At 39.7% G+C, this 25075-nt stretch overlaps 1 protein-coding gene across 3 annotated transcripts in view; it reads left to right on the top strand.

Annotated features, from left to right (window-relative positions):
• The window catches only part of BTBD8 (BTB domain containing 8), a 78818-nt gene extending 66665 nt beyond the window's left edge, over nucleotides 1-12153 (top strand). The window contains exons 17-18 of one of the 3 annotated variants that reach the window (XM_050962087.1): nucleotides 1707-4085; nucleotides 5470-12153. In XM_050962087.1, coding sequence (XP_050818044.1) covers nucleotides 1707-4085; nucleotides 5470-5939 — 2849 coding nt within the window. In that variant the 3' untranslated portion in view covers nucleotides 5940-12153. Of the gene's footprint in view, nucleotides 1-1706; nucleotides 4086-5114 lie in introns of all 3 variants that reach the window. The other 2 variants (XM_050962088.1, XM_050962089.1) reach the window with 2 other exon arrangements.
• The last annotated feature ends 12922 nt before the right edge of the window (nucleotides 12154-25075 follow it).

Genomic DNA, 25075 nt, shown 5'->3' with positions numbered 1-25075 from the left:
CCCCTTCCTTAATATGCTTTGTAGATCTTTTTTCCTCTAATGGTATCTTTAAGTATTCTGCATCTAGAACTTCCATTAAGTTCAGTAGAAATTCTGTATCTGAAACAAATTCACAATATACATTAGAGAGCCAGACTGGATGAAGATATTTCTCCTTTTGTCTACATAATATGCTTTTTATATTTAACACTGTTTGATTCCAGTGTTCATCATTTCTGAATATTTTTTCATGCATGCTGTACAGTATGTAGTAAAAACATTTCAAAGTTATCTTTTTCTTTTGCAATCTTTTAATTTAAGTGTGTAAATAAGAATTAAACTTTTATAGAGTCCAGAATAAATCACTTCATTTTGATTGTATCATAACACCGGAGAGAGTTACAGTGATTGTGGAAAAAACCTAAGTAGGAGGTAGAAAATCAGACCTGCAGATGAATGACATTTTCCAGTCACAATAATGTGCAAGGAACAAGTGTTACAGATAAACAAAAAAACACTACCATAAAAATCTGTAATGCTCAAATTAACATAATTAGAAAGCTCTTTAGTCACCTGCCTCCATTCTTTCTCATATTTAGTTGGTCTCATAGTTACAGTCCCAAAGTTATTGACTTGTCACACAAGCCAAGGTATTCCAGCATGCACTGAACTCTAGATGTCAGTTGCACTGATTGCCTAAGGGTAGAAGGTAAGTAGCATTTTACTCATTACTCTTAAGGATTTTGATATAAAATAAGAGTATATTATGGGATATAAAATATATTAAGTGAAAGTCCAAAGTCCTCAGAGTATTAAGTAAAACCTAACTTATTTTTCCTTCAATTGTGTCTCTGCTCCATTATTAAGCATCAGTATAGAAATACTGTGCATTCACAGACATGGAAAAAGTATCATAAGGCAAGAAGAAATCTGTTTAAGGTGTGAGGACAGTATGCCTTGAGAACTACCTTTTTAAAATCTGCATTTTAACACCTTGGCAACCTATTTTATAACTAGCAAAAAGTATAGTCCATTGTAGCTATTTTTATAGCAAGTACGGTATGGTATGTAATAACCTTCACTGTGTAGAGACCTGGCTGTGCCAAGGCACAAGGAGGAAAGTGAAGGGTGGAGTATTTTCAGCTTGAACACCGCATTTCCTTATTGATTAAATTAGAACCTGAATGCTACTTTAATTCACATTCAGCTAGTACATGAAACATAGGTCCTGTCCATTTCATAGAATCATAGAATATTATGGTCATTAAAGATCTCACAACACTTTCTGAAAGAGTAGGGGTGTTAATACTGGTAGTTTTGGCCATATTACAACTAGAATAAGTACATTCTGCTTTCCGAAATTTCCTCTGTAATTTAAATTGAATAGAATACTCATCACTTCCTAGGTTAAACAACTGAGCAGTAATTTCTGTGTATCATTAGATAGCTGCTGCTTTCCACTCTAGTAATGGCTGCACTTCAGTAGTAGATGAAGTGATTCCTACATTCACAGTTTGTAAAGTGCTTTGGATTCAAAGGTCCTAAATTAGTGCAAGATATTTTTATTAAATGTTTGTATTTAAGATCATTTAATTTAACAAATTTTAAAATTACTTGGTTGTCTAAAATATTTTTAATAATCTTTTATTTGACTTACGTGCATCCAATTTATCAATAATATAGTTCTCTGACTAGAATGTATTTTGTTTACTTTTTTTATTTGTTAGGACCACAAGGAGATTCACAAAATTCATTAAAATCTGGAATGTCTCTGAAACAAAATGAAGGAAAAAACATGATGCAAAATTTGTCTCAGACAACACTTTCAGAAAAACAACCTTCATCTAAGAAAAAGAGTATTAAACAGTCACAAACATCTGCAGTTAAAGCCATTGCAAAAATAACAACACCCAAAAATCAGACGCATTCAAAGAAAGCTGAGACTATAAACAGTAAAGACCCAAAACAGAAAATAGTTACTGGGCAGCCTATATCAAAAACTCAATCTTCAACACAAAGACATTCAAGAAGTGAATCTCCTGATGTCCAGAAAAACGTGCATAGTCCTGAACAGAAAATTTCAGAACAGACACTTGAACATACATCTGCTGCTCTTGCAATTCAGCCACACGGCAATAACAAATGCAGCCCTGCAAAACAAAGTAAGTGTGAAAAATCTATGACAGAGTGTAGCACAGGAGACCTACTCATGGAATCAGGGCAACCTGATCCAAGAAAATTATTGGATCCTCTTGAAAATGGGGAATACAAAGTAGAAACCAAACCTTTTTGTACTCAAGTTAGAGGACAAAATGTTGCTAAGCTGAATATTTCAATGCAAAATGAAATGGAATCAAAACAGGTTTGTGAAGATGAAATTGAAATTGCATATCTGGTAGATAAAAAGAATGATGATGGTAATACCACTGAATTTAATTGTTATACAGAGCCTAGTAGAAATGCATACTCAGTCATTTGCAAGAATACTGGCCAAAAACTCCCTACTTCAGTTTCAGAAGAAAGATTGAAAAAGTGCAAAACTGTTTGTGATTCAGCTCAGAAATACTTGGGATATTCAGGAAACAGCAGTGATACCTTAAACGCTGAAATGGGCATTAGTTATGGAGAAGATCATTTACCCAGCAATGCCTCTAATTCAGAACAAGATGAAAGAAAATCGTCTAAGACTCATGTAAAGGGATTTGCAAGTGCTGGTCAATTGTCTGATAAATCAGCCTTGACCGAATACAGGTCTGCTATAGTAGACTCAGATGCTGCTTCAAAATGTTTCACAGGACACGTTACAGAAAAATGTTCACCTAAAGATATGGATACTACAGAAACACCAGAAAGCCATGAAAATTCAGAAACTCCCTTTGTGGATCGTTGGAATTTGAGTACAAGTGTGTTGGATCCAAAAGAGAGTCCTGAATCTGATACCGGCAGTGCAACAACATCTTCTGATGATATCAAACCGAGATCAGAAGACTATGATGCTGGAGGCTCACAGGATGATGAAGGATCAAATGAGAGAGGGATTTCTAAATGTAGCACTATGTTGTGCCATGATTTTCTTGGAAGAAGCAGCAGTGATACAAGTACACCTGAAGAACTAAAAATCTATGACAGTAGTCTAAGAATAGAAGTGAAAATGAAAAAAGAGGGTTCAGATCTTTTTCGTGTTAATTCAACAAGTGATGATGAGATACCAAGAAAAAGACCAGAAGTGTGGTCACATCAAGGTGTATTAAGGATCAATACTAGGGAAAATGAAAACACTACTTTTGGTAGCACACAATTTACTCAGGAGGCAGACCAAGTTTCCTCTTCTGCAGATGAAACGGAAGATGAAAAATCTGAAGCAGAAAATGTAGTAGAAAGCTTTCCTCAATCTAACCCTCCTACTCAGCCATTCCAAGGAATTGTTAATTTAGCTTTCGAAGATGCAACAGAGAATGATATTGAAAGTCAAGAATTTTCTACAAATAAAAAATTTAAGCGATCCGTTTTACTTTCAGTAGACGAATGTGAAGAGTTGGGATCTGATGATGGAGATGGTCATGCTCTCCTTCGGCATTCCATAGATTCCCCTACTCCTTCTGATGTTTTTGATAGTGTATCTCAGGAGCATCATGAAAAGACTTATTATTCAAGGTATTCGTTGGAGACTGAAGATGGATTCCTGGAGTGCAAACAGCAAGAAAAGGATAGAAGTGAGAGATTAGATAAAAGAGAGCACTTTTTTCTAGATCCTCATAGTACAGAAATCAAAGGAAAAGATAATCAGGGTGCTTCAGTGACAGAACAAAATTGCCCAGAGAAAGTACTGTCAGTAGCAGATAGTCAGTGTTCAATAGAAGAGCAAAAGGTAAATAGTAAGAATGAAGAGATTAATGAAATTCAACAGTGCAATAAACTTTCAGACAATGACACGAAGTCTCAAGAAAGACCATGTCATTTGGACCTTCATCAAAGAGATACTAATTGTGACATGCAAAAGAAGAGTTCTGTAAAACCCTGTAAGAATCAGTTACTGACTCTGGAAGGTCAAGTGAGAGAGTGTCAGCGAGCACCTACTGAATACACTAATACTGATTTACCTGCAGGTAATGTACAGAAATAGAAATGCTAAGTCCCTCAAAAACTTAAATTAGTAGGCAGAATATTGGAAATGTGATGTCTGGGGTCAGATCATGAACTCTAATAATTGGCTCAATTTTTTTAAACAAAACGTAAATGCTTTTAAGTATTTATTTGTTTACTGAATGCTCGTCCATTTTGGATACACATTAAATAACTTAACGTTTCAATGGAAAACTTGAATATTTATACTAAGCAAATTATTCAGATCGATTTTATGCCGTACTAAAAAGAGATTGGGAACAATTCCTTGCATGCTAATTATTTTTGGTCCAATTTAACATTGGCAGCATCAGCTTTCGGTGGGAACTTTTGTATATGTTTTGTCTGCTTTACAACCTATATTATATATTTAAGTGGGATGTGCAATAACTACAGTAATAACCTTACTAAAGTGCACTGAACTGTTTACCTTAACAGTTATATTCATTATTTTTGCGATTTGTTGATATAATATATTTTACTTGGAGATATGGATGCTGATCCTTCTCCCACTGAATTCAGCGGGATGTTTCCCAGACTTCATTGGGAGCAGTTGACTTGCAGTTTGTTCTAAATTGTTCTAAATTTTACCAGTGAAAACAGATTTCCTAAAAGAGAGATTATATTTGAACCAGTGACCGTAAAAAAAAAAAAAAAAAGCTCTAGCTTGTTTCACCTAGTTAGATGATTGTCTAGATGTTTTATCTGTTTTGTCTTTCTAAACCCAGTAATTCAAAGTATCCCATTATAAAATACACAATAGTGTCTGAATATATTAACTATTGTGTATTCAAGAGTAATGAAATGCTGATGATCTATGTTCAGCAGAACCACAGAAGACCTTTAAAAGTTGTACTGTTTTTTTTTTTAAGTTTGCTTGTCCTTGCCTGTAGCTACCCTTATAATGTAGTATAAAATAAGCCTGTGAATAAGCCATTTTGTTTTTCCTTCTCTTTGGACCTTACATCACCATTCAGTGATCATATATTCTTTTTTTTTCCCTTCCTTCCCAGCCACCTCCTGTTCCAACTTTACGTTATTGTAGTGAATTAGAAATTCCATGTGCATTAATTATCTGTTTACATAACTTGTCTTTTCTGTATCAGAAATTTTCTAATTATGAAGGTTTATTGTTAATTACCAGTGGTGATTGCTGCTCTAACTTAATTTGTAAACCAGACTTTGTTTGTTTTTTGGGTTTTTTTACAGAGAAAATAAATGCCTACATTTTGTCAATTTTGTATAAATTTACATTTTTTGCTACTTATTGAATTGTCTCTCCTGCAATGAGTTAAATTTTGCTCTACAAAGCGCTGAGGGGGGAACATGTGCAATTTTTACATTGTGTAGTATTATGAATTATTGCAGGGGACATAGATGATTGTGACGTATTGGCACAAACCTGCATGTATGAGCATCGACCTTCAAAAACCCTTTCTCCAATATATGAGATGGATGTTGGAGAAGCTATTGAGCAAAGGATGGAGTCAGAAAGGGACATTCCAGATGTGGATTTTGAAGATGAGCAATTTGCAGAACAGGACTGGACTCTTCTCAGGCAATTGTTATCTGAGCAGGACTCAAACATTGATTTCAAAAACTCTGTTCCTGAAGACCTTAACTTAGCACAATATCTTATCAATCAGACACTACTTCTGGCACGAGATGGTTCAAAGCCTCAGGGTAAATCACACATTGATACTTTCAGTAGATGGACTGAACTAATGTCGCCACTGGATGATTCTTCAGCAAGTATCACAGTGGCGAGCTTTTCCTCTGAAGATTGTTCTTCTCCTCAAGGGGAATGGACAATTCTTGAACTGGAAACCCATCATTAAAGTGATCAAGTGTTTGAAAATGGACTCCAACCCCTACCCCAAATCTATTTTTTGATGCATTGTTTCCATACAATAATGAAATACTGCATCAGTTAAGAACAGCCAATTCTTGATACTGAGGCAATGTTTCCAATATATTGAGGTAAATACTGTTAATTTATAACCCAGCTTTAGTCACAAATAGAATAATTTTTCAAAGCTGAAATAGATGTTTTTCTAAAATCAACTTTGAGCATGTATTTTCTAGAATTGTTAGAAAAATTAGATGACTTGCAAGAAAAATCTTGGTTTAAACTCCATCTTCCATCCTCTTTCTGTCGTTTGTTAATATATTCTTTACTGAGCATGGATTTTAACATGTGACTGCACAAGAAGTAGCACTTTTTTTTCGTTTTTGCTCTTCATACCGTGATTTTTCAACAATAAAAGATTGAGCATTTGTGTTGAAAGGTGTTGTGTTCCAACAGTACTTTAAATGTTAGAAATTTATATTTGCATTTACAGAATGTAAAAAGTTTTGGACTCTATTTACATAAGCTGCTTGTTCAGTTTGTTTCCACCAGATTGATTTTGTATATTTTTTGTTTGAGTTGAAAATTTTCAAAAATTGTTTTTAAATTGTCATTTATTTAAATACAAGACTGCAGAGGTAGTGTAAGAATGGTAGATCCTCTCTTGGGAACATAAATATATCCCCTTACTTCAGTAAATAATGGCCTGGTGTATGAATCAGAATGCTAAGCCTGTTCTGAAATACTGTGTCTATCAGCTCAAAAAGTAGATTCAGTCTGAAGTTTTAGCAGTGGCACTCTTGCCTTCTTCACTTTAAAAGTCCATGTTTGAAGTGGAATTTTAGTTGTGCTACAACTCAAGATACTTTTGTGCCTCTCCCCTACTGTCTAATTCATAACTAGTTTATTGGGGTTTTCAAAATCCCTGTGCGACTTCTATCTTTGTGAGAGTATTAGGGTTTTTGCTGTCTCTCTTTTTAATCTCATAATGCCTCTAAAAATTTCCTTATGGAGGCCCAGTGTCTCATCCTCTTGATTAAGGAAAACCAAGACGGAAATGCTTCTCACCATGTCTGCTCTGCTCATTCTGCTGCTAAAGAAGGTGGCAGTTAAATGACATGAGCAGGGGTTTTTGTTGTTGTTTTTGGGAATGGGAGTTAATAAGGGGGATACTTTCCAGGTGAAGGATATTGAACCATATTCCTCACCGCATTTCAAGAAAGATGTGGAGAAATTGGAGAGGGTCCAGAGAAGAGCAACAAGAATGATTAAAGGTCTTGAGAACATGACCTATGAAGGAAGGCTGAAGGAATTGGGTTTGTTTAGTTTGGAAAAGAGAAGACTGAGAGGGGACATGATAGCAGTTTTCAGGTATCTAAAAGGGTGTCATCAGGAGGAGGGAGAAAACTTGTTCACCTTAGCCTCCAATGATAGAACAAGAAGCAATGAGCTTAAACTGCAGCAAGGGAGATTTAGGTTGGACATTAGGAAAAAGTTCCTAACTGTCAGGGTAGTTAAACACTGGAATAGATTGCCTAGGGAAGTTGTGGAATCTCCATCTCTGGAGATATTTAAGAGTAGGTTAGATAAATGTCTATTAGGGATGGTCTAGACAATATTTGGTCCTGCCATGAGGGCAGGGGACTGGACTCGATGACCTCTCGAGGTCCCTTCCAGTCCTGGAGTCTGAGTCTATGCCATACTGAGGCAAAACGCAGCAATAAGGATGGTCTTATGTAAACTATACAATATTGCTTCTGCAGAGCCCCTCCTGTTAATGACCAACAGGAGATGTGCCTTCAAATGGGAGTGCTACACTGCAGTAACAAATTACTAAAATGGTGGTTTAAAAAAAAGACTTTTTTTTACCAAAAGCTTAACTTGCACTGGTTATAGCCAAGGATAATACAGGCGGGTTTTTTGCCAACTTTTGCACAATTCCACCAATGCACCTTAATCCTGGTCTGCAGGCATTCCTGTTATCTTAATCCTATGCTGTTTATAAGCAGAGACTGACAGGAGTCTTGAATTGTGAAGTCGCTTTGAGATGTGGCTAAGCAGTGACTGCTAAACTAACTTTCACTTTTGACCTAATCAGCATATTGATCTCAGAACTCATGACTTGGAAAGGCTGCTACACACTGACTTTAGTGTCTGTCAATACAATCAACATTTTATTGAAGCAGAATTATAAATTGACAGAGGAAGAATTTTTTTTTCTTTTTTCTTTTTTTTTAAATACAGGTTAAAGGAAAGACCTCAATCTCCCCTTCATGCGTGTGCCATGATACTTAGAAGGGAGTTCAGTCTTGGCTGCGTGCCCATCCCCAGCTTTCTTATAGAGGATCCTCCCCAAGGGTTCCTGTGAGGAGGCTAGGGGCATCAGTTGGACTCCGGGATATCCTGCCCTAAACCACAAAGGAAGCAGCATAAATTAATACAGCCTGAGTTTGTGCAAGCTCAGCATCTTATATGCTGTAGGCTGTATTTGCTACATTATCCACATTTGGTGGACGGGGGAGTGGAGATTGCTGCAGCTGGGGGAACTCCCAAAAGCAAATCTCCTCCAAGATCAGGAGAGAGACCCCATTTACCTCCTCCAGTTCCGAGAGGAGCACAGATACTGGAGCATCTGTGGGATAAGGGAAAGCCACCATTGTCTTCTATAGAGGGGTTCAAAGAACTCAAAATAGAGATGAAACTCAGGTTTCTCACCCCAGCATGGTTATTCCTATGTAGGAGACAATAAGGACCATGGAAGGTATAAAATAAAAACATTTAATGAACTCTAAATTGATGAAGACACAAGAGGGTATTAATTTTTACACAAAGTAATATAGAAGAAGAGAAGGTAAAAGATCAGGCGAGTAGACAGAGAATGAAAGAGAGAGATCCTTCTGCGCTCTCTCCCCTTTCCTTTATATTTTCTTGTTTTCTTCAAGTGCAGCTCATAACTGAAAAGTGACTGTGAAAAATGTGTTTCCCTGTTTGTGTGTCTGACTCACAGATCAAATATGTTTAAGTTACAGTTAAAATGACGTGGGTTTTTTGTTTTGTTTTCTTCTGAATACCAGCTCTCATTTTTCAGGCTAGAATTTGAAAGTCAACCTGTGTTGTTTTCTCAGGTCCTCAGTGATGTAGGTACAACATCTTCAGTGGATTGGAACAGGTGTAACTAAGTGGAATTCAGTAAAAATTTTGTCAATGCACAATAAATAATAGAATCCATCTCTCTCTCAGCCATGTTGGCTCTGCAAAGCCAACAGGAATAAAAAGTAGTAATATTATTCATTATCTGTATTGCTAAAGTGCCTAGGAGCCCTAGTCAAGGACCAGGACCCCATTGTGCTAGGTATTATACAAACACAGAACTAAAAGATAGTCTGTACCCCAAAGAACTTACAATCTAAGTAAGACAAAAGATTGATATAGACAGGGGAATAAAAGAAAATGATGAGAGCCGATAAACTTCTGTCTCTGTGACAGGAGAAGGAGGGAGAGAATTGGAGGAGAAAGAGGAAAGGGAAGGTAAACCAAGGGGATGGGGAAAGTCACGTATTTTGTCAACTTTTTCTTGGAAGAACATACTGCACTGAGCAGAACTGAAGACAAAAAAAAAATACAGGAATTCAGGGCAAGTGGCTCTGTAACAAAGCTGGTGGTGACTACACGGGACTAGAGGTGGGAAATGGGCTTTTAAAATGACATCCATTATGACTAGAAGCTTTTATCTCTTGCAGAAATTTTGTAACTGTTTTCATGAATCTATTGTTGATGACAAGCTGTGGTGGAGGATTCTACAGCAGAATTAGAAACACTGCTGTTTTACCTGCAAAAAATTCTATACCTATTTCAGTTAGTATCCAGACTCTGGCCACGGGGTGTATTTCAGGGAGCTGAACTCAGTGCACTGGTAAATGAACTACTTTAGAGAAATCATCAACTTAAAAACTAAAAACAAACAAAAAACCCACTTCCATCTGAATTTTTTTTTCCTACTGTTATTGCCTGTGATTGCTAATAACTGAAAGAGCCTGGAACACAAAGTACAACTCTCTTTATCTTTCATTTGAGAGCCCTCTGTATACTTTCAATTTCACAGTTTCCTCTGTGAAGTCAGGCCACAATCTTGCAAACATTTAAGCACGTGCCTGTGTTTGAACTACTCATATGAGTGGAGTTAGGCACATGAAGTATTTGCATGATTGGGCCCTTAGTCATTTCTCCGTGTTTTTCTTTCACCTGTTGTGTACAAGAATTGCACAAACATGTTTTAAACTTCATGAAGTGTTTGTAAAATCTCAAAAATTGGCAGGGGAACTCAAAAGTGGGTGTAATACCTGAAACTGTTTTTAATTACCAATAGGATCCTGATTGGACTCTCTGGGTGCCATAAATCAGGGGTAGGCAACCTATGGCAAGGGTGCCGAAGGCAGCACGCAAACTGGTTTTCAGTGGCACTGCCAAGGTCCTGGCCACCAGTCCGGGCTCTGCATTTTAATTTAATTTTAAATGAAGCTGCTTAAACATTTTAAAAGCATTATTTACTTTACATACAACAATAGTTTAGGTATATATTATAGACGTATAGAAAGAGACCTTCTAAAAACATTAAAATGTATTACTGGCACATGAAACCTTAAATTAGAGTGAATAAATGAAGATTCGGCACAGCACTTCTGAAAGGTTGCCGGCCTCTGGTATAAATACTTAATAATATTAATAATAATGGAGCTATATGCTGTTCTCTTGCTCTCCCTAGTTACTGCACAGACATTCCCAGGTAAGAAATCTGCCTCAACGTGTGATCCTATTGGTACTTCAATTGTAAATTCAGTGCTATAAGAAATGTAACTTCAAGGCAGGTGGGAAGCTTGAATTACAGCAAGCATAGAAATGTTTTCAGATTCTATTTCCATTCCACTTTAAAATATAAATACAATCTTGCAGCTCTTGGGGAAGAAAAAATACTCAGACCTCAATTATTCAAGGGTTTTGTATTATGCCTGGTAAGATGGTTAATTTTGATATAAGTGGTCAAAATAGTTTGTGTTAACTTAAAAAGAAAAAGTCTGAAAGGGAAGGAAATATGTGCATAGTCTATTCAGTAAGTTTGAGATAATGGGTCACATGTACCTCTTGGTGCCTAAAGTTTAGGCATCCATCTCCATATTTAGGCATCTGAGTGGCCTTTTTTTTTTTTTTTTTTTTTTTCCCCCCCCCAGAAATTTTGAGCCTTCACAGCTCCCATTAAAAAATCTGGCCATTTTTATGTGCCTACATATGGAGATGGATGTCTAACTTCAGGCATCCAAAATGAAACTTTTAGCCAGTATTGCTTCAAATTTTTGTTTCACTTTCACTATGATTCATTCTATAACGCTGAGTTTGCAAAAGCTGTGCCTGAGCGCTGTTTAATGTATTATATCATGTCAAGACTCCAGCCCTCTAGTGCCCTTTCAGTGTTTTATATTGGTAGGGCAAATATATGATTGTCAGACTTGTGCTAAATATTTAATAAGATCCATTTTGTTTGTTTATAAAGCTGAGAGTAGTATGGTATTCTGACTCAGTACAATATCATCAGTGTACATAACACTGATATGTCAGGGACAAGCTAATGTGTACATCGGATCCAATGTAGCAGTGTAAAATCTCTATATAGTTTATATTTCATACAATCTTAAAATAACTATCAATTAACCAGCAATCATATCATGCTCAGACCCCATAAATTACTTACGTGGCAGACAGACTCATCTGAGTGTCAGACCTTCCTATCTTCCACTAATTGATCTACCTTTTTTTTTTTTTTTTTTTTTTTTAACTGTAGAATAGAAAACTTTAATCCCCATTTTCTGGACTGTCATGCTCCAGATCCTAGGATGTATTATGAGAGAAGGTATAGTTTCACTTCCAGCAATCCATGGCTTTAGGATCCTAAAATATTTGCTCACCCAGTGGTTTAGAGTTGTTTGTTTTTTAAGCTATTGAACTGAAAACTTGCATGTTTTCTACCCGTTTATTTTTTAAACGTTTAGCCCACATTGTGATCTTAGGGATAAGTAACTATCTGCATCTCCAAATGATGAATAGTGAACATGCACTTCTATTTCTAAAATTGCTGTACAGTTGCTTAGTCCTACAAGCCTTCTCCATTTATGTATAAAATGGAAAATAATAAACCCTGTATGTAACTGAAATGCTGAGTCTTTGTACTTCATTGCATGTGGGGTGTGGCAGAACTCCTCTGCCTTGGTGGGTTCCACACTTCCTCTTAGTGGTGGGCTGGGGGATTTCTCTCTCCTTGGGAATTTCCCCACACCCTGGGTTTACTGTGCCACCCTTTGTCTGAGCAGGGGTTCCTCTTGGCCTCCCTGACAGGGGAAGAAGAGGAGAGCCTCTTAATCCCTGGTAGCTCCTCTGGTCGTAGTAGTGGCAGGCCAAGCACCCAGTTCAGTCTCTCCCCTCTGGCAGAGTTTCTTCTCCCCAAACTTTTGGGTCCCAGAAGGGATATAATCTCTGTTGGGCAAGCTTTCCCCTGCTCTTCACGTCTGTACCTGTAAGGTCTGTCTCCTGTCATTTGTCAGTGTCTGCACCATCTGGCTCCCCAGTGGCACACCTGCTCCCCACAGCTCTTATTGAAGGCCCCTATCTGACTTGAGAGGAGGCTTTTAACAGGTTCTGGCAGGACCTTGATTGGCCCCAGGTGTCCTAATTAAGAGCTTATTAATTACCATGGGAACAAGGACCTGTTTATCCTGGGGCTAATATACCTGCTTTCTGTGGCAGCTCTTTCATCTCCATCCAAGAGGTCTTCTGTGAGACCTCTCTGAGCTGCCGGTCTTCTACCAGGACCTCCTCCGGCCCTGGAAGCTAGTCTTGGTGACCAGGTCCGTGATGGCCGAGGGGGAAGATCTACTCATGGAACCCCTGCTACACCTTCATCTTCGTGTGCAGATGGCAGAGTCGCCCTCGGTGTGCCAGAGGTTGGTCCTGGTGGAAGTTACCAGGATCAGAGATCTCCTGGCCTATGACCAGGGGGACTGGGTGGATCCCTATGCGCTCGGCTGGCACATCGGGCTCTCCGCCCTTAGGATGATTTAGTTGGGAATTGGTCCTGCTTTAAGCAGGAGGTTGGACTAGATGAGCTCCTGAGGTCCCTTCCAACCCTAATATTCTATGTCCAGGGTGTCCCCTTCTGGTTCCCTAGTTTTGGCCCTTTGACCCCCAAACCTGTTTGGTTTTTTTGTTTTTTCTCCTTCGTTGTCCCCCAACTTTAGTTGAATTCTGGGCTCAGTACCTCCTCCCCAGGCTGGGGGAGGGGCCTTTAGCTGTGGGCCCACCCACTTCCCAGCACCCAGTAGGACCACTGAGTTGCAGCCCCTATTCTGGCTCCTCCTGGACATCCTTTTATGTTTCTGGCTGCACTTTTCCCCTCACCTTTTCATATACACACACCCAAACCATGGCCCCACAAAGTCATGTGAACTCCGTGTCAAACCTCCTCCTGGCACTGGCCAACGTGGCCATTTATAAGACCAGGAGAGGATGTGGGCTGAGGGGGTTTCCTGTGATTGTGTAGCCTATTTCTGATCCTGCCTTTACTCACATACCCGGGCAGAGTTCCTCTGGACAGCATTCGCTGGCTCCCTTGACACCTTTGAGGAGCAACGGCCGCTGTCTGGGGTTCTCTGCTTGGTGTCCCCTTCAGATTCCTTTTGTTTGACCCTTTGACCTTCACACCTGTCCCTGTTATCTTTTTGGTTGTCCCCCATAATTATTTGAGTTCCTGGACCTTGTGGATCCTCCCCACAGGCTCGGGCAAGGTCCTTTAGCAGTGGGCGTGCTTACACCCACCCACTTCCTGGAACCCAACATGAGACCACTCTCTTACAGCTGTCTGGCCTGATCCTGTCACAGGGGGTAACATGAAAGGATAGCTGGAACCACTATATAATTTTCCTCCTTTTTCAGCTGATTTGTGGCCCATGAGTTGCCTTGTTATTCTGTAAAGGGAAGCACCACCATTTCCTGGGTGCTCATTTTCTGTGTTATCAGGGAATAGGGTAACAGAGGCTGTGCAAAGACAAGTGGTCAGTTTTCCTATGAAAATCTATAGGAGATGGAGATGAGAGAGCCTGTGCCTTCCCCAAGAGTCCAATATCAAGAAATGGTGCCCACTCCAGAACAGGTGAGAACTGGCCTGGGGATTGAGAAAGCCCTGTTGTTGGGAGTATCTTGACTAAATAGTGCAAAGCTATTTAATCTAGTTTATCTAATCATTTATATCATGATCACCATCATAGCTGAGAGTAAAAGCTCGAAGAGCCATTTGATAGAAGTAGGAAGGGGTTCTCAGCTCTGTTCCTAGAGGTGATTTGATCAGTAGCTAGGCATGAACTGGCTCTCTCCTCCACTACAGGCTTCCCTAAATGGGGGAATCCAACCCGGTGGATGAGAGGCTGGAACTGATAGAGAGAGACAAAGGTAGGCCTGGCACAATGTCAAAAAGCCTCCAAGAGCAGAGCCAAGTGTTACCAATAAAATGACTGTATCTGCACTTCAGGGTTTGTGTCCAATTATTCTCTGTAAAGGGAAGCTTAAAAGAATTTTTCCAAAATCAGTTTTCTTTTCACTTGTCTAATCGACAGTGTGAGTCTGTTCAGAGGAACCAGTCAGTGTATGCCTCTGTTGAATCCACAAGTTTCAAAGAGTCCACAACCTTAGTTGAACTGCAGCTCCTCAAATGACTTCAGATGCACATCTTGAAATATCTTCTTAATCTGCGTGTACATTCCACTCAGAACATGGTGCATTTTCCACCCTCATAAAACACCCAAATGGGTCTACAAAGTTCAGTGAGAGTTAAATGTTCTCTAAACATTCACATTTGTGCTTTTTCCTATGTTCTAAGGAGTAGGCCCCACATGCAATGCAGTTCTGAGGGGCAGTGAGGCAAGATTTGGGAAGTCTATTCAGGGGGTGCCTTGCATGTTCCTGAAGGTTTGGGGTTCAAGGAAGGAGCTGGATTAAGGGCAGTGAAGCCACCATTGCTTGGATCAAAAAGCAATTGCCCTTTCTTCTCTCCTGCATAGTAAGGCCCAGGAGTAGCAGGGGCTACAGTAGTCTCGGACCTACAGTAGTCTCAGGACTACAACAACAGTCAAGAAGTGGCTCTGTAAACTGGAGGGGATGAAGGACTGCTCCTCTCTTTACCCTTGGCATTGCTCTCATCCTCTCACATCAAGCCTGGCTACTCAGGCTTGGCATAGGTATGATGTGGGGAAGAATTTAGCCCCAAAGTCTAATTATCACTTGATTCCTCAAAACCAATTTTGGCATGTGGGCTATAATACTTTGCTTTCATTTCAGTTGTTGGGTTTAGGTTTTGTGTGTGGGTGCTGGGTGGTGGTGGTTGCATGTGATATATGGAAGGGCCGACTAGATATTCTAGCGGTCCCTTCTGGCCTTAAACTCTGACTCTTGGGCAATATACTAGAAGCATGTGAGGCTACCAGGACAGGTAACAGCCTTCTTGAGGCCTTCACTGTCCAGGCTAGTCCCATTTCCTTTGTCTGAGTCTCTGTTTGTTTAAACAATCCTTTACCATTTATAGGGAGGTATCCTACTTCATATCACTAAATTAGTGCAAATATGTCTTCCACCCAATACTCAAACCCAGTTGCAAGTCAGTATTTAAATGTGCCACTTGTATCTCTCATGTCTGCATGGGTTTAATATATATTTCATGGGAGCGATTAATTTAATAGTTGCATCCAGGGAACTGCAGTGTTATACTTTTTAGTATGTTAACAAATACTGATCATCACACTGAGCTTATGTATTTTTCTAAACTGACTGGCCTGCTCATTTTTAGATTGATAATGCAGGCAATACCCTTGGCTATTTTGTAGTTTGTGCTGCCATGGTTTGCATATATAATACAGAACAGCTGCTGGGGACTGTCATATTTTGAGCAATTTTCTGTCCCTTCTGAAGGCTTCCTAGAGGTTTATCTGAGATGAGTTGCCATCTAGGACCCCAAATCAATAAAATCTCCATCTGCCCTACTGACTCAGTTGGAATCTTAAATCTAAACAGTATCTTTAATAATCCAGTGCAGCCACTTTAGCAATGTTCTTTCTCAGAAATACTGATACTACTGAAGTGTGATATAAGATTATTTGCTAGTATGTTTTGCTTTCTCACTTAGCCAGTTGTGAAACTGAATATTTTTATGTAGTTATTTACTTTTGTCAGTGGCTTGTATCCCTAGGGTAAAAAGGTGGTGTCTGAAATGTAAACTTTAGCAAGATGTATCCAGTATCTTTGTGCTAAGAGCTACTAGAAAATGAAATTTCTAAATCTAAATAATACTAACCTAGGGCCAGATGTGGCAATGCTTACGTACAGTACTGTACATTTACATTAAAAAATCTAGTTCCCTTGACTTGAAGTCTTGCTTGAGTAAAATTATGAATAGATATCATGGTAAAGGGACTTTACACTCCAGATCTTATTTAAGTTTCCTATAATCATTATTCTTTTCACTAATAAATACAAGAATCTGCCCCCAGACTCAGCTGAAAATATTTTTGTGAAAACCTGTATCTAGTTTTGACCTGAAAAAATTCAGTTCCTCTTGGCTGCTGAGATGAAAGGCCAGAATTATTCTAGAGTTAGAAATAATAAGCTTTTCATCATTACTAATTAATTAGGATACTTTTCTTTGTCAAGTTAATTCCAAGTACTTTTCAATCCTATCTTGGTTTAAAAAAAATTGATGGCAGATTGGCTTTTACTACTATAAAATAGGGAATCATAGGTTTAGATTTTCATACCCGTTTGGGGAAGTTTTATAATTCCAAGATGAATGAGATGGTGAAGAAGGAAATGAGGATTGTTCTTAATTATCATGCAAAAAGGAACATATATTTTTACCTGACTGTGGTAACGCTGCAGCATATCAATGGATGAGCTTTTAAAAATGATATGCAGGTATGCAAGGGTCATAATTTTAGGCATTTATACCATTACTTGAAGCTTCATAATATCCCTGTGAGATAACTGTTAAAGATCCATAAATAAAACACAGAAGTTACATTTTGACCTTGGTTTGTTATTTAAATAATGAGGGCAACAGAATGAGTCTCTTCTATCTGCTAAAAGTACTGCCTGTGTAAACCTGGATCAATCCTAGTCTCTTTTCTGGGGGAGGGTTTCTTGCAACACATTAGACTGTGATGACCAGAGCTGCCTAGAATGCAGAAGAGCTGGGGGAAAATACTGGATAGAAAAGCCTAAGTTCTCTTCTCTATCCCCTTCCCTTTTAAGTTTTAGCAAACACAAGGCTTCTAAAAAGGACTTTAAATTACAGCCATTACAGAGCTTAGAACGTGAAAACAAAATCATAGATGTTTGTTTTTTCTAATGAAAGAGCCTGGTCCCACTTCTCCCAAGAGATTTCAGTCTATTCTTGCACAGCCTTCCATTCTTCACTGAACATGGAAGTGTGACACTGCGTATTTACTAATGTATTTTTCATTGATTTTTATGTTTTAGATTTGAAGTCCAGCAACATAGCACACAGTAGTATAGGCAATTAATTTTTCATTATAACTTTCTGGCACTTGAAGTTGAGAGATTCTGACACACAGCAGCAAAGAGTCCTGTGGCACCTTATAGACTAACAGATGTTTTGGAGCATGAGCGTTCGTGGGTGAATACCCACTTCATTGGATGCATAACATGCATCCAACGAAGTGGGTATTCACCCACGAACGCTCATAACATGCATCCAATGAAGTGGGTATTCACCCACGAACGCTCATGCTCCAAAATGTCTGTTAGTCTATAAGGTGCCACAGGACTTTTTGCTGCTTTTACAGATCAGACTAACATGGCTACCCCTCTGATACTTGATACATAGCAGTAATGCAAGGTGAAATAAAACTATTACTGTAAAGTTAATGAGGAAAACCAGCCAGAGTTGAGTGGGTGCAATAACTCTGAGCTCTTAAGTGCTTTTCAGCTGGAGATCTCAAAGCACTCAGCAAAAGAAGATAAGTATTATTATCCTCTTCTTCCAGAAGGGGAAACTGAACATAAAGGGTAGGATTCACAAAGGTGCTTAGGTACCTAAGTCCCAGTTTTAGGCTCTACTGCAATCCACAAAACTCTTGCCAAGTGCTATAGGTACATAAGTTTACTCAGCTCCTAAATGTTAAGGATAAAAGTCCCCTAGCTGATTATGATTCTGCTTCTGGGTTTGCTTTCTACTCTCACTCTAGGTGTTCAGACACCCTTCTCCCACCTGAGCCCCAGAGCAGTCCACAACCAGGGGGAAAAAGATGTTCATTTACCTATCTCATGTGTAGGACCTCTTCTGGTAGGTGGCCTTTGAGCACACCTACCACACTGGGTCACATTCAAAATCTGGGGAGAGGAAGAAAATGTTTCTACTGTACAAATTTTAGCTCAGTGGTTAAAGCAGTCACCTGTGAGAGAGACCCAGGTTCAATTCCCCCCCAGGTTCAATTCCCTCTGAGCAGGGAAAAGAGAATCTGAGTGCTCTAACCACTGGGATATTCTGATGTGGGCTTCCTACAATCTCTCCTGCAGAAGTTATTGCACTGTGGATAAATAAAGTGTCATAAACAGATAGTTAAGGGTTAATGGGAAGGGAAGAACTGGAAGTGCTAATAAATAAGTACAACTATGACATTGTTGGCATCACTGAAACTTGGTGGGATAATACACATGATTGGAATGTTGGTGTGGATGGGTATAGTTTGCTCAGGAAGGATAGACAGGGGAAAAAGAGAGGAAGTGTTGCCTTATATATTAAAAATGTACACACTTGGACTGAGGTGGAGATGGACATAGGAGACGGAAGTGCTGAGAGTCTCTGGGTTAGGATAAAAGGGGTAAAAAACAAGGGTGATGTCGTGCTAGGAGTCTGCTACAGGCCACCTAACCAGATGGAAGAGGTGGATGAGGCTTTTTTTAAACAACTAACAAAATCATCCAAAGCCCAGGATTTGGTGGTGATGGGGGACTTCAACTATCCAGATATATGCTGGGAAAATAACACCGCGGGGCACAGACTATCCAATAAGTTCCTGAACTGCATTGCAGACAACTTTTTATTTCAGAAGGTTGAGAAAGCTACTGGGGGGAAGCTGTTCTAGACTTGATTTTAACAAATAGGGAGGAACTCGTTGAGAATTTGAAAGTAGAAGGAAGCTTGGGTGAAAGTGATCATGAAATCATAGAGTTTGCAATTCTAAGGAAGGGTAGAAGGGAGTACAGCAAAATAGAGACAATGGATTTCAGGAAGCCAGATTTTGGTAAGCTCAGAGAGCTAATAGGTAAGGTCCCATGGGAATCAAGACTAAGGGGAAAAACAACTGAGGAGAGTTGGCAGTTTTTCAAAGGGACACTATTAAGGGCCCAAAAGCAAGCTATTCCGATGGGTAGGAAAGATAGAAAATGTGGCAAAAGACCACCTTGGCTTAACCATGAGATCTTGCATGACCTACAAAATAAAAAGGAGTCATATAAAAAATGGAAACTAGGTCAGATTACAAAGGATGAATATAGGCAAATAACACAGGAATGCAGGGGCAAGATTAGAAAGGCAAAGGCACAAAATGAGCTCAAACTAGCTATGGGAATAAAGGGAAACAAGAAGACTTCATCAATACATTAGAAGCAAGAGGAAGACCAAGGACAGGGTAGGCCCACTGCTCAGTGAGGAGGGAGAAACAGTAACAGGAAACTTGGAAGTGGCAGAGATGCTTAATGACTTCTTTGTTTCAGTCTTCACGAGAAGTCTGAAGGAATGTCTAACATAGTGAATGCTTATGGGAAGGGGGTAGGTTTAGAAGATAAAATAAAAAAAGAGCAAGTAAAAAATCACTTAGAAAAGTTAGATGCCTGCAAGTCACCAGGGCCTGATGAAATGCATCCTAGAATACTCAAGGAGTTAATAGAGGAGGTAGCTGAGCCTCTAGCTATTATCTTTGGAAAGTCATGGGAGATGGGAGAGATTCCAGAAGACTGGAAAAGGGCAAATATAGTGCCCATCTATAAAAAGGGAAATAAAAACAACCCAGGAAACTACAGACCAGTTAGTTTAACTTCTGTGCCAGGGAAGATAATGGAGCAAGTAATTAAAGAAATCATCTGAAAACACTTGGAAGGTGGTAAGGTGATAGGGAATAGCCAGCATGGATTTGTAAAGAACAAATCGTGTCAAACCAATCTGATAGCTTTCTTTGATAGGATAATGAGCCTTGTGGATAAGGGAGAAGCGGTGGATGTGGTATACCCAGACTTTAGTGAGGCATTTGATACGGTCTCGCATGATATCCTTATCGATAAACTAGGCAAATACAATTTAGATGGGGCTACTATAAGGTGGGTGCATAACTGGCTGGATAACCGTACTCAGAGAGTAGTTATTAATGGCTCCCAATCCTGCTGAAAAGGTATAACAAGTGGGCTTCTGCAGGGGTCTGTTTTGGGACTGGCTCTGTTCAATATCTTCATCAACGACTTAGATGTTGGCATAGAAAGTACGCTTATTAAGTTTGCAGACGATACCAAACTGGGAGGAATTGCAACTGCTTTGGAGGACAGGGTCAAAATTCAAAATGATCTGGACAAATTGGAGAAATGGTCTGAGGTAAACCGGATGAAGTTCAATAAAGACAAATGCAAAGTGCTCCACTTAGGAAGGAACAATCAGTTTCACACACACAGAATGGGAAGAGACTGTCTAGGAAGGAGTATGGCAGAAAGAGATCTAGGAGTCATAGTGGACCACAAGCTAAATATGAGTCAACTGTTGCAAAAAAAGCAAATGTGATTCTGGGATGCATTAACAGGTGTGTTGTAAACAAGACATGAGAAGTCATTCTTCTGCTCTACTCTGCACTGGAGTATTGTGTCCAGTTCTGGGCACCGCATTTCAAGAAAAATGTGGAGAAATTGGAGAGGGTCCAGAAAAGAGCAACAAGAATGATTAAAGGTCTTGAGAACATGACCTATGAAAGAAGGCTGAAAGAATTGGGTTTGTTTAGTCTGGAAAAGAGAAGACAGAGAGGATATGATAGCAGTTTTCAGGTATCTAAAAGGGTGTCATCAGGAGGAGGGAGAAAACTTGTTCACCTTAGCCTCTAATGATAGAACAAGAGGCAATGGGCTTAAACTGCAGCAAGGGAGATTTAGGTTGGACATTAGGAAAAAGTTCCTAACTGTCAGGGTGGTTGAACACTGGAATAAATTGCCTAGGGAGGTTGTGGAATCTCCATCTCTGGAGTTATTTACGAGTAGGTTAGATAAATGTCTATCAGGGATGGTCTAGACGGTATTTGGTCCTGCCATGAGGGCAGGGGACTGGACTCGATGACCCCTTGAGGTCCCTTCCAGTCCTAGAGTCTATGAATCTATGAATGCCTCTTTTACCCATAAAGGGTTAAGAAGCTCAGTAAACCTGGCTAACACCTGACCAGAGGACCAATAAGGGGACAAGATACTTTCAAATCTTGCTGGAGGGAAGTCTTTGTTTGTGCTCTTTGTTTTGGGTGTTGTTCGCTCTTGGGACTAAGAGGGACCAGACATCCATCCAGGCTCTCAAATCTTTCTAAACCAGTCTCACATGTTTCAAAATTATAAGTAACAGCCAGGCAAGGCAGATTAGTTTTATTTTTGTTTTCTCAACTTGTAAATGTTTCTTTTTTCTGAGAGGATTTTACCTCTGTTTGCTGTAACTTTGAACCTAAGGCTAGAGGGGGTTCCTCTGGGCTATATGAATTTGATTACCCTGTAAAGTATTTTCCATCCTGATTTTACAGAGATGATTTTACCTTTCTTCTTTAATTAAAAGATTTCTTTTTAAGAACCTGATTAATTTTTCCTTGTTTTGAGATCCAAGGGGATTGGATCTGGACTCACCAGGGAATTGGTGAAGTCCCTCAAGGCCACCCAGGGAGGGGAGAGTTTTGGGGGGACAGGATGTGCTCCAGACACTGACTTCTGAATGGTGGCAGTGTACCAGATCTAAGCTAGTAATTAAGCTTAGAAGTGTCCATGCAGGTCCCCACATTTGTACCCTAAAGTTCAGAGTGGGGAAGGAACCTTGACATAAGGAAAGAATGCTTGGACGCGGGGCACTGGAGCCCGGGTCTTCCACCTCCCATATAGATGTCCTAACCACCAACATACAGAGTCATTCTGTTTTTCTCTTTCTGACCTAATTACTTTCTAAGTATTTGTCCATAGTGGAACAGCTTCAACAGAAGCCAGTGGTTAGAGCACCCTCCTAAGGGGGTGGGGAATGGCCCTGTTCAAATACTTTCTTCCCCTCAAGCAGAAAGGGGAATTGACCGTGGGTTTACCACATCCCAGGTGAGTGTTCCAACCACTGGGCTAAAAGCTCCTTTTCCACCACTGTCGCAGTTTTAGGTGGAGTGAGGCAGGCATCCATCTCATTCCTGTAAGAAGTTGTTTAGATGTCTAAGCCTCCTGACTCCGAGAGGGGTTCCCATTCATGGATTGCTAAATACAGATAGGTGCTTCCCTGCAGCTTGGACTTCGCTGCTAATCTGTGAAAAGAGAGAGGCTTAGCCCACACTCCTGCTATCAGCATCTTCTTTTGGCTAGTTTAGGCAGCTCCCCACCTCGCTTGTTGGCTGTTTGTGGATTGCATCCTAAGGCTCCTATCTCACCCCATTCAGGCTTTGTGGATTGCAGTGCTGTTCCTATGATTTTTCTAGTTGCTACATTGCTCAGCATTGCAATGCCTAACCCCATACGTGGATCTAGGTTGAAGAGGTTGTGATGTGCCAAAGCTCACAAAGCAAACCACTGGTAGAACTGGGAATAGAATACAGATCTACTGATTTCCAAACTAGTGTCCTATCCGCTGCACCTTGCTGCCTCTCACAGGGCATTAGGACCTAGTGTGTATTGTAGCTTCAGTACACTTTAGATATAATTTTAGTACAGCCAGATTCTCTACTATAGTAATAAAATGTTAAAATCTCAGGGAAAAACACTTCATTGTTGTGTACAAAGCCAGACCCTGGCGCCTGCTGGCTTCAAGAGAGCCTAAAACTACCCAGAACAAAGCCTATCATTTTCAACATTCAAAGAGAAATAAATAACATGCCAAACATTCCTAGCAATATTCCACAAACAAAGGAAGTTACAAGTAAGCAGCTAATCTTTATTCCTCTACTTACCTGCTAACATTTGTACCTTGTGATCTATTGGGGTTCCCCATCCCCAGAAGGTGATAACTCATAATTCACATCTGTGTTCAAACAAATTCCAAAATCTGAGTTCAGGGGAAGCTCTTGTTACAAATTTGGTAGATTCACTTCAACAAAAAGAAATCACTGCTATACACCCTGAATATAGCACCAGTACTTGAATTAAATGGTACCTTTTATTTAGATTTATACTAACTTCAGAACAAGGGCACACAAAGTCTAAACCAGTACTATGTCAATATATAAACGACCAGCTAGATTCTCAATCTGTGTCATAAAGTTCCCTTCATTATTCCATAAACACACTTAAAATATATATTTAGCAATCAAAATAGGGAAAGACATGCAGGCTCTGTGTATAGTGTCCATGGGTGTGTCACAAGATATTGCCTAGCATTCTATTGGTACCATCATATGCAGCCGGAAGAGCACTGGAGCTATCGCCATGCACAGGGGTAGGAAGTCTAATTTTATTCCCCTTATTTTACTCCCTGTAAAATATAAAGTATTTAAAATATTTTAATATCTTCAGTATTAAAAAAAATATGGACTTGACTTACTCCCTAAGGCAGACTGCAGGCTCCAGCCCCCTTCAACATTAGCTGGTGCATCTGACTGAACAGAAAGAAGCCGGCACTCCAAGATGACTGCTTATTGCCTGGAATAGAAGGGGAGAAATGGCTAAGGTGCTGAATGCCTCTCTTTGCTGGGTTATTTCATCTGGCCTATTCAGCACAGAGCTATTTTTTTTTCAAATGTGCAGTTCACCTTTCATTAATTTGAAATTATTCTGCATAGAGTCTGAGCAGTCTATGTTGCAGTAAAAAATGTACAGGTGTCTTTACACAAATGAGTGTACACATTCATTTATTATCCATAGGAAGGGGCTGGGCCCAATAATACTAGTTTGTCGTTCCTACCTTTATTGGCCTCTGGCTCCGCCCTCTGCAAAGCACTGATATACATCCTATAGTCACAACAAAGGATGTACCAGCATTCTCAGGCTGCTTATCTCTGCAGGCAAGATGCTGCCCTATGCTTTAACGTTAAAGGCTCATAGAGAGAGAAAATATTTGGAACGTGCCATCACAGCAGTAACAGCAAGGGTTGGTGGTTGTAATTTTTTTCTTTGTTTTCCCTGATCTGGAGAAAAATTAAATTATTTTTGAATTTCATCATTTTGTCCATTTTAATGCTTTGTATTTTTGAAGGCTCCTCTATGTCTCTGCCTGCAATCAGCAATTCTTCGTATCTCTCAAGCAGCTCATGGATTCATACCTGTTTGGCCACAGACTTTCAGACTGAGACTTAGGTTTATAGAGAAATTATTAGGGTGGCTTCCAAAGTCTCAGGATTTCCAGTGGTGCCTCACCCAGGGCCGCAGGCCCCTCCATCAGAAAACAATGTTGAACAGAAGAGACAGGAGTAGAGTCCAGACAGAGTGCAGAGAAACAGTTGTGTTCTTGAGCTCCACCGTTTTCCCGTTTCACATACAGGCAGAGATTATCTTCCTAGTGAAAAAATAATTGCAGTTTATTTGCTTTTTTTTCTTTTGAACTTCCCGAATCACAGAGGGACATTGGGTTTGAATTGGGGCATGTCACCTGAGAGGAAAGTCTCAAGTTACTCCATGACTTGGTCCAGGAGCCAGTGGCTGTGGTACCAAAAGGAGGGAGAAGCCCTCAAACACAGGCCCAAAGTCTGCCTGCTACATTTTCACTTGCTTCAGTAGCAGCCACAAAGCCGGGCCTTTCAAAAGGGCAGAATTAGTTAGGTCATAACCTAAGGGGCTAGAAGGCTCAAAATTCCAGTTAATCCCTTTCTTCCTCTGCCTCCCTTTGGC

The sequence above is a fragment of the Gopherus flavomarginatus genome, chromosome 7 (genome assembly GCF_025201925.1).
Source record: "Gopherus flavomarginatus isolate rGopFla2 chromosome 7, rGopFla2.mat.asm, whole genome shotgun sequence".
In the NCBI taxonomy this organism is placed as follows: Eukaryota; Metazoa; Chordata; order Testudines; family Testudinidae; genus Gopherus; species Gopherus flavomarginatus.
This window is presented reverse-complemented; position numbering and strand designations above follow the sequence as displayed.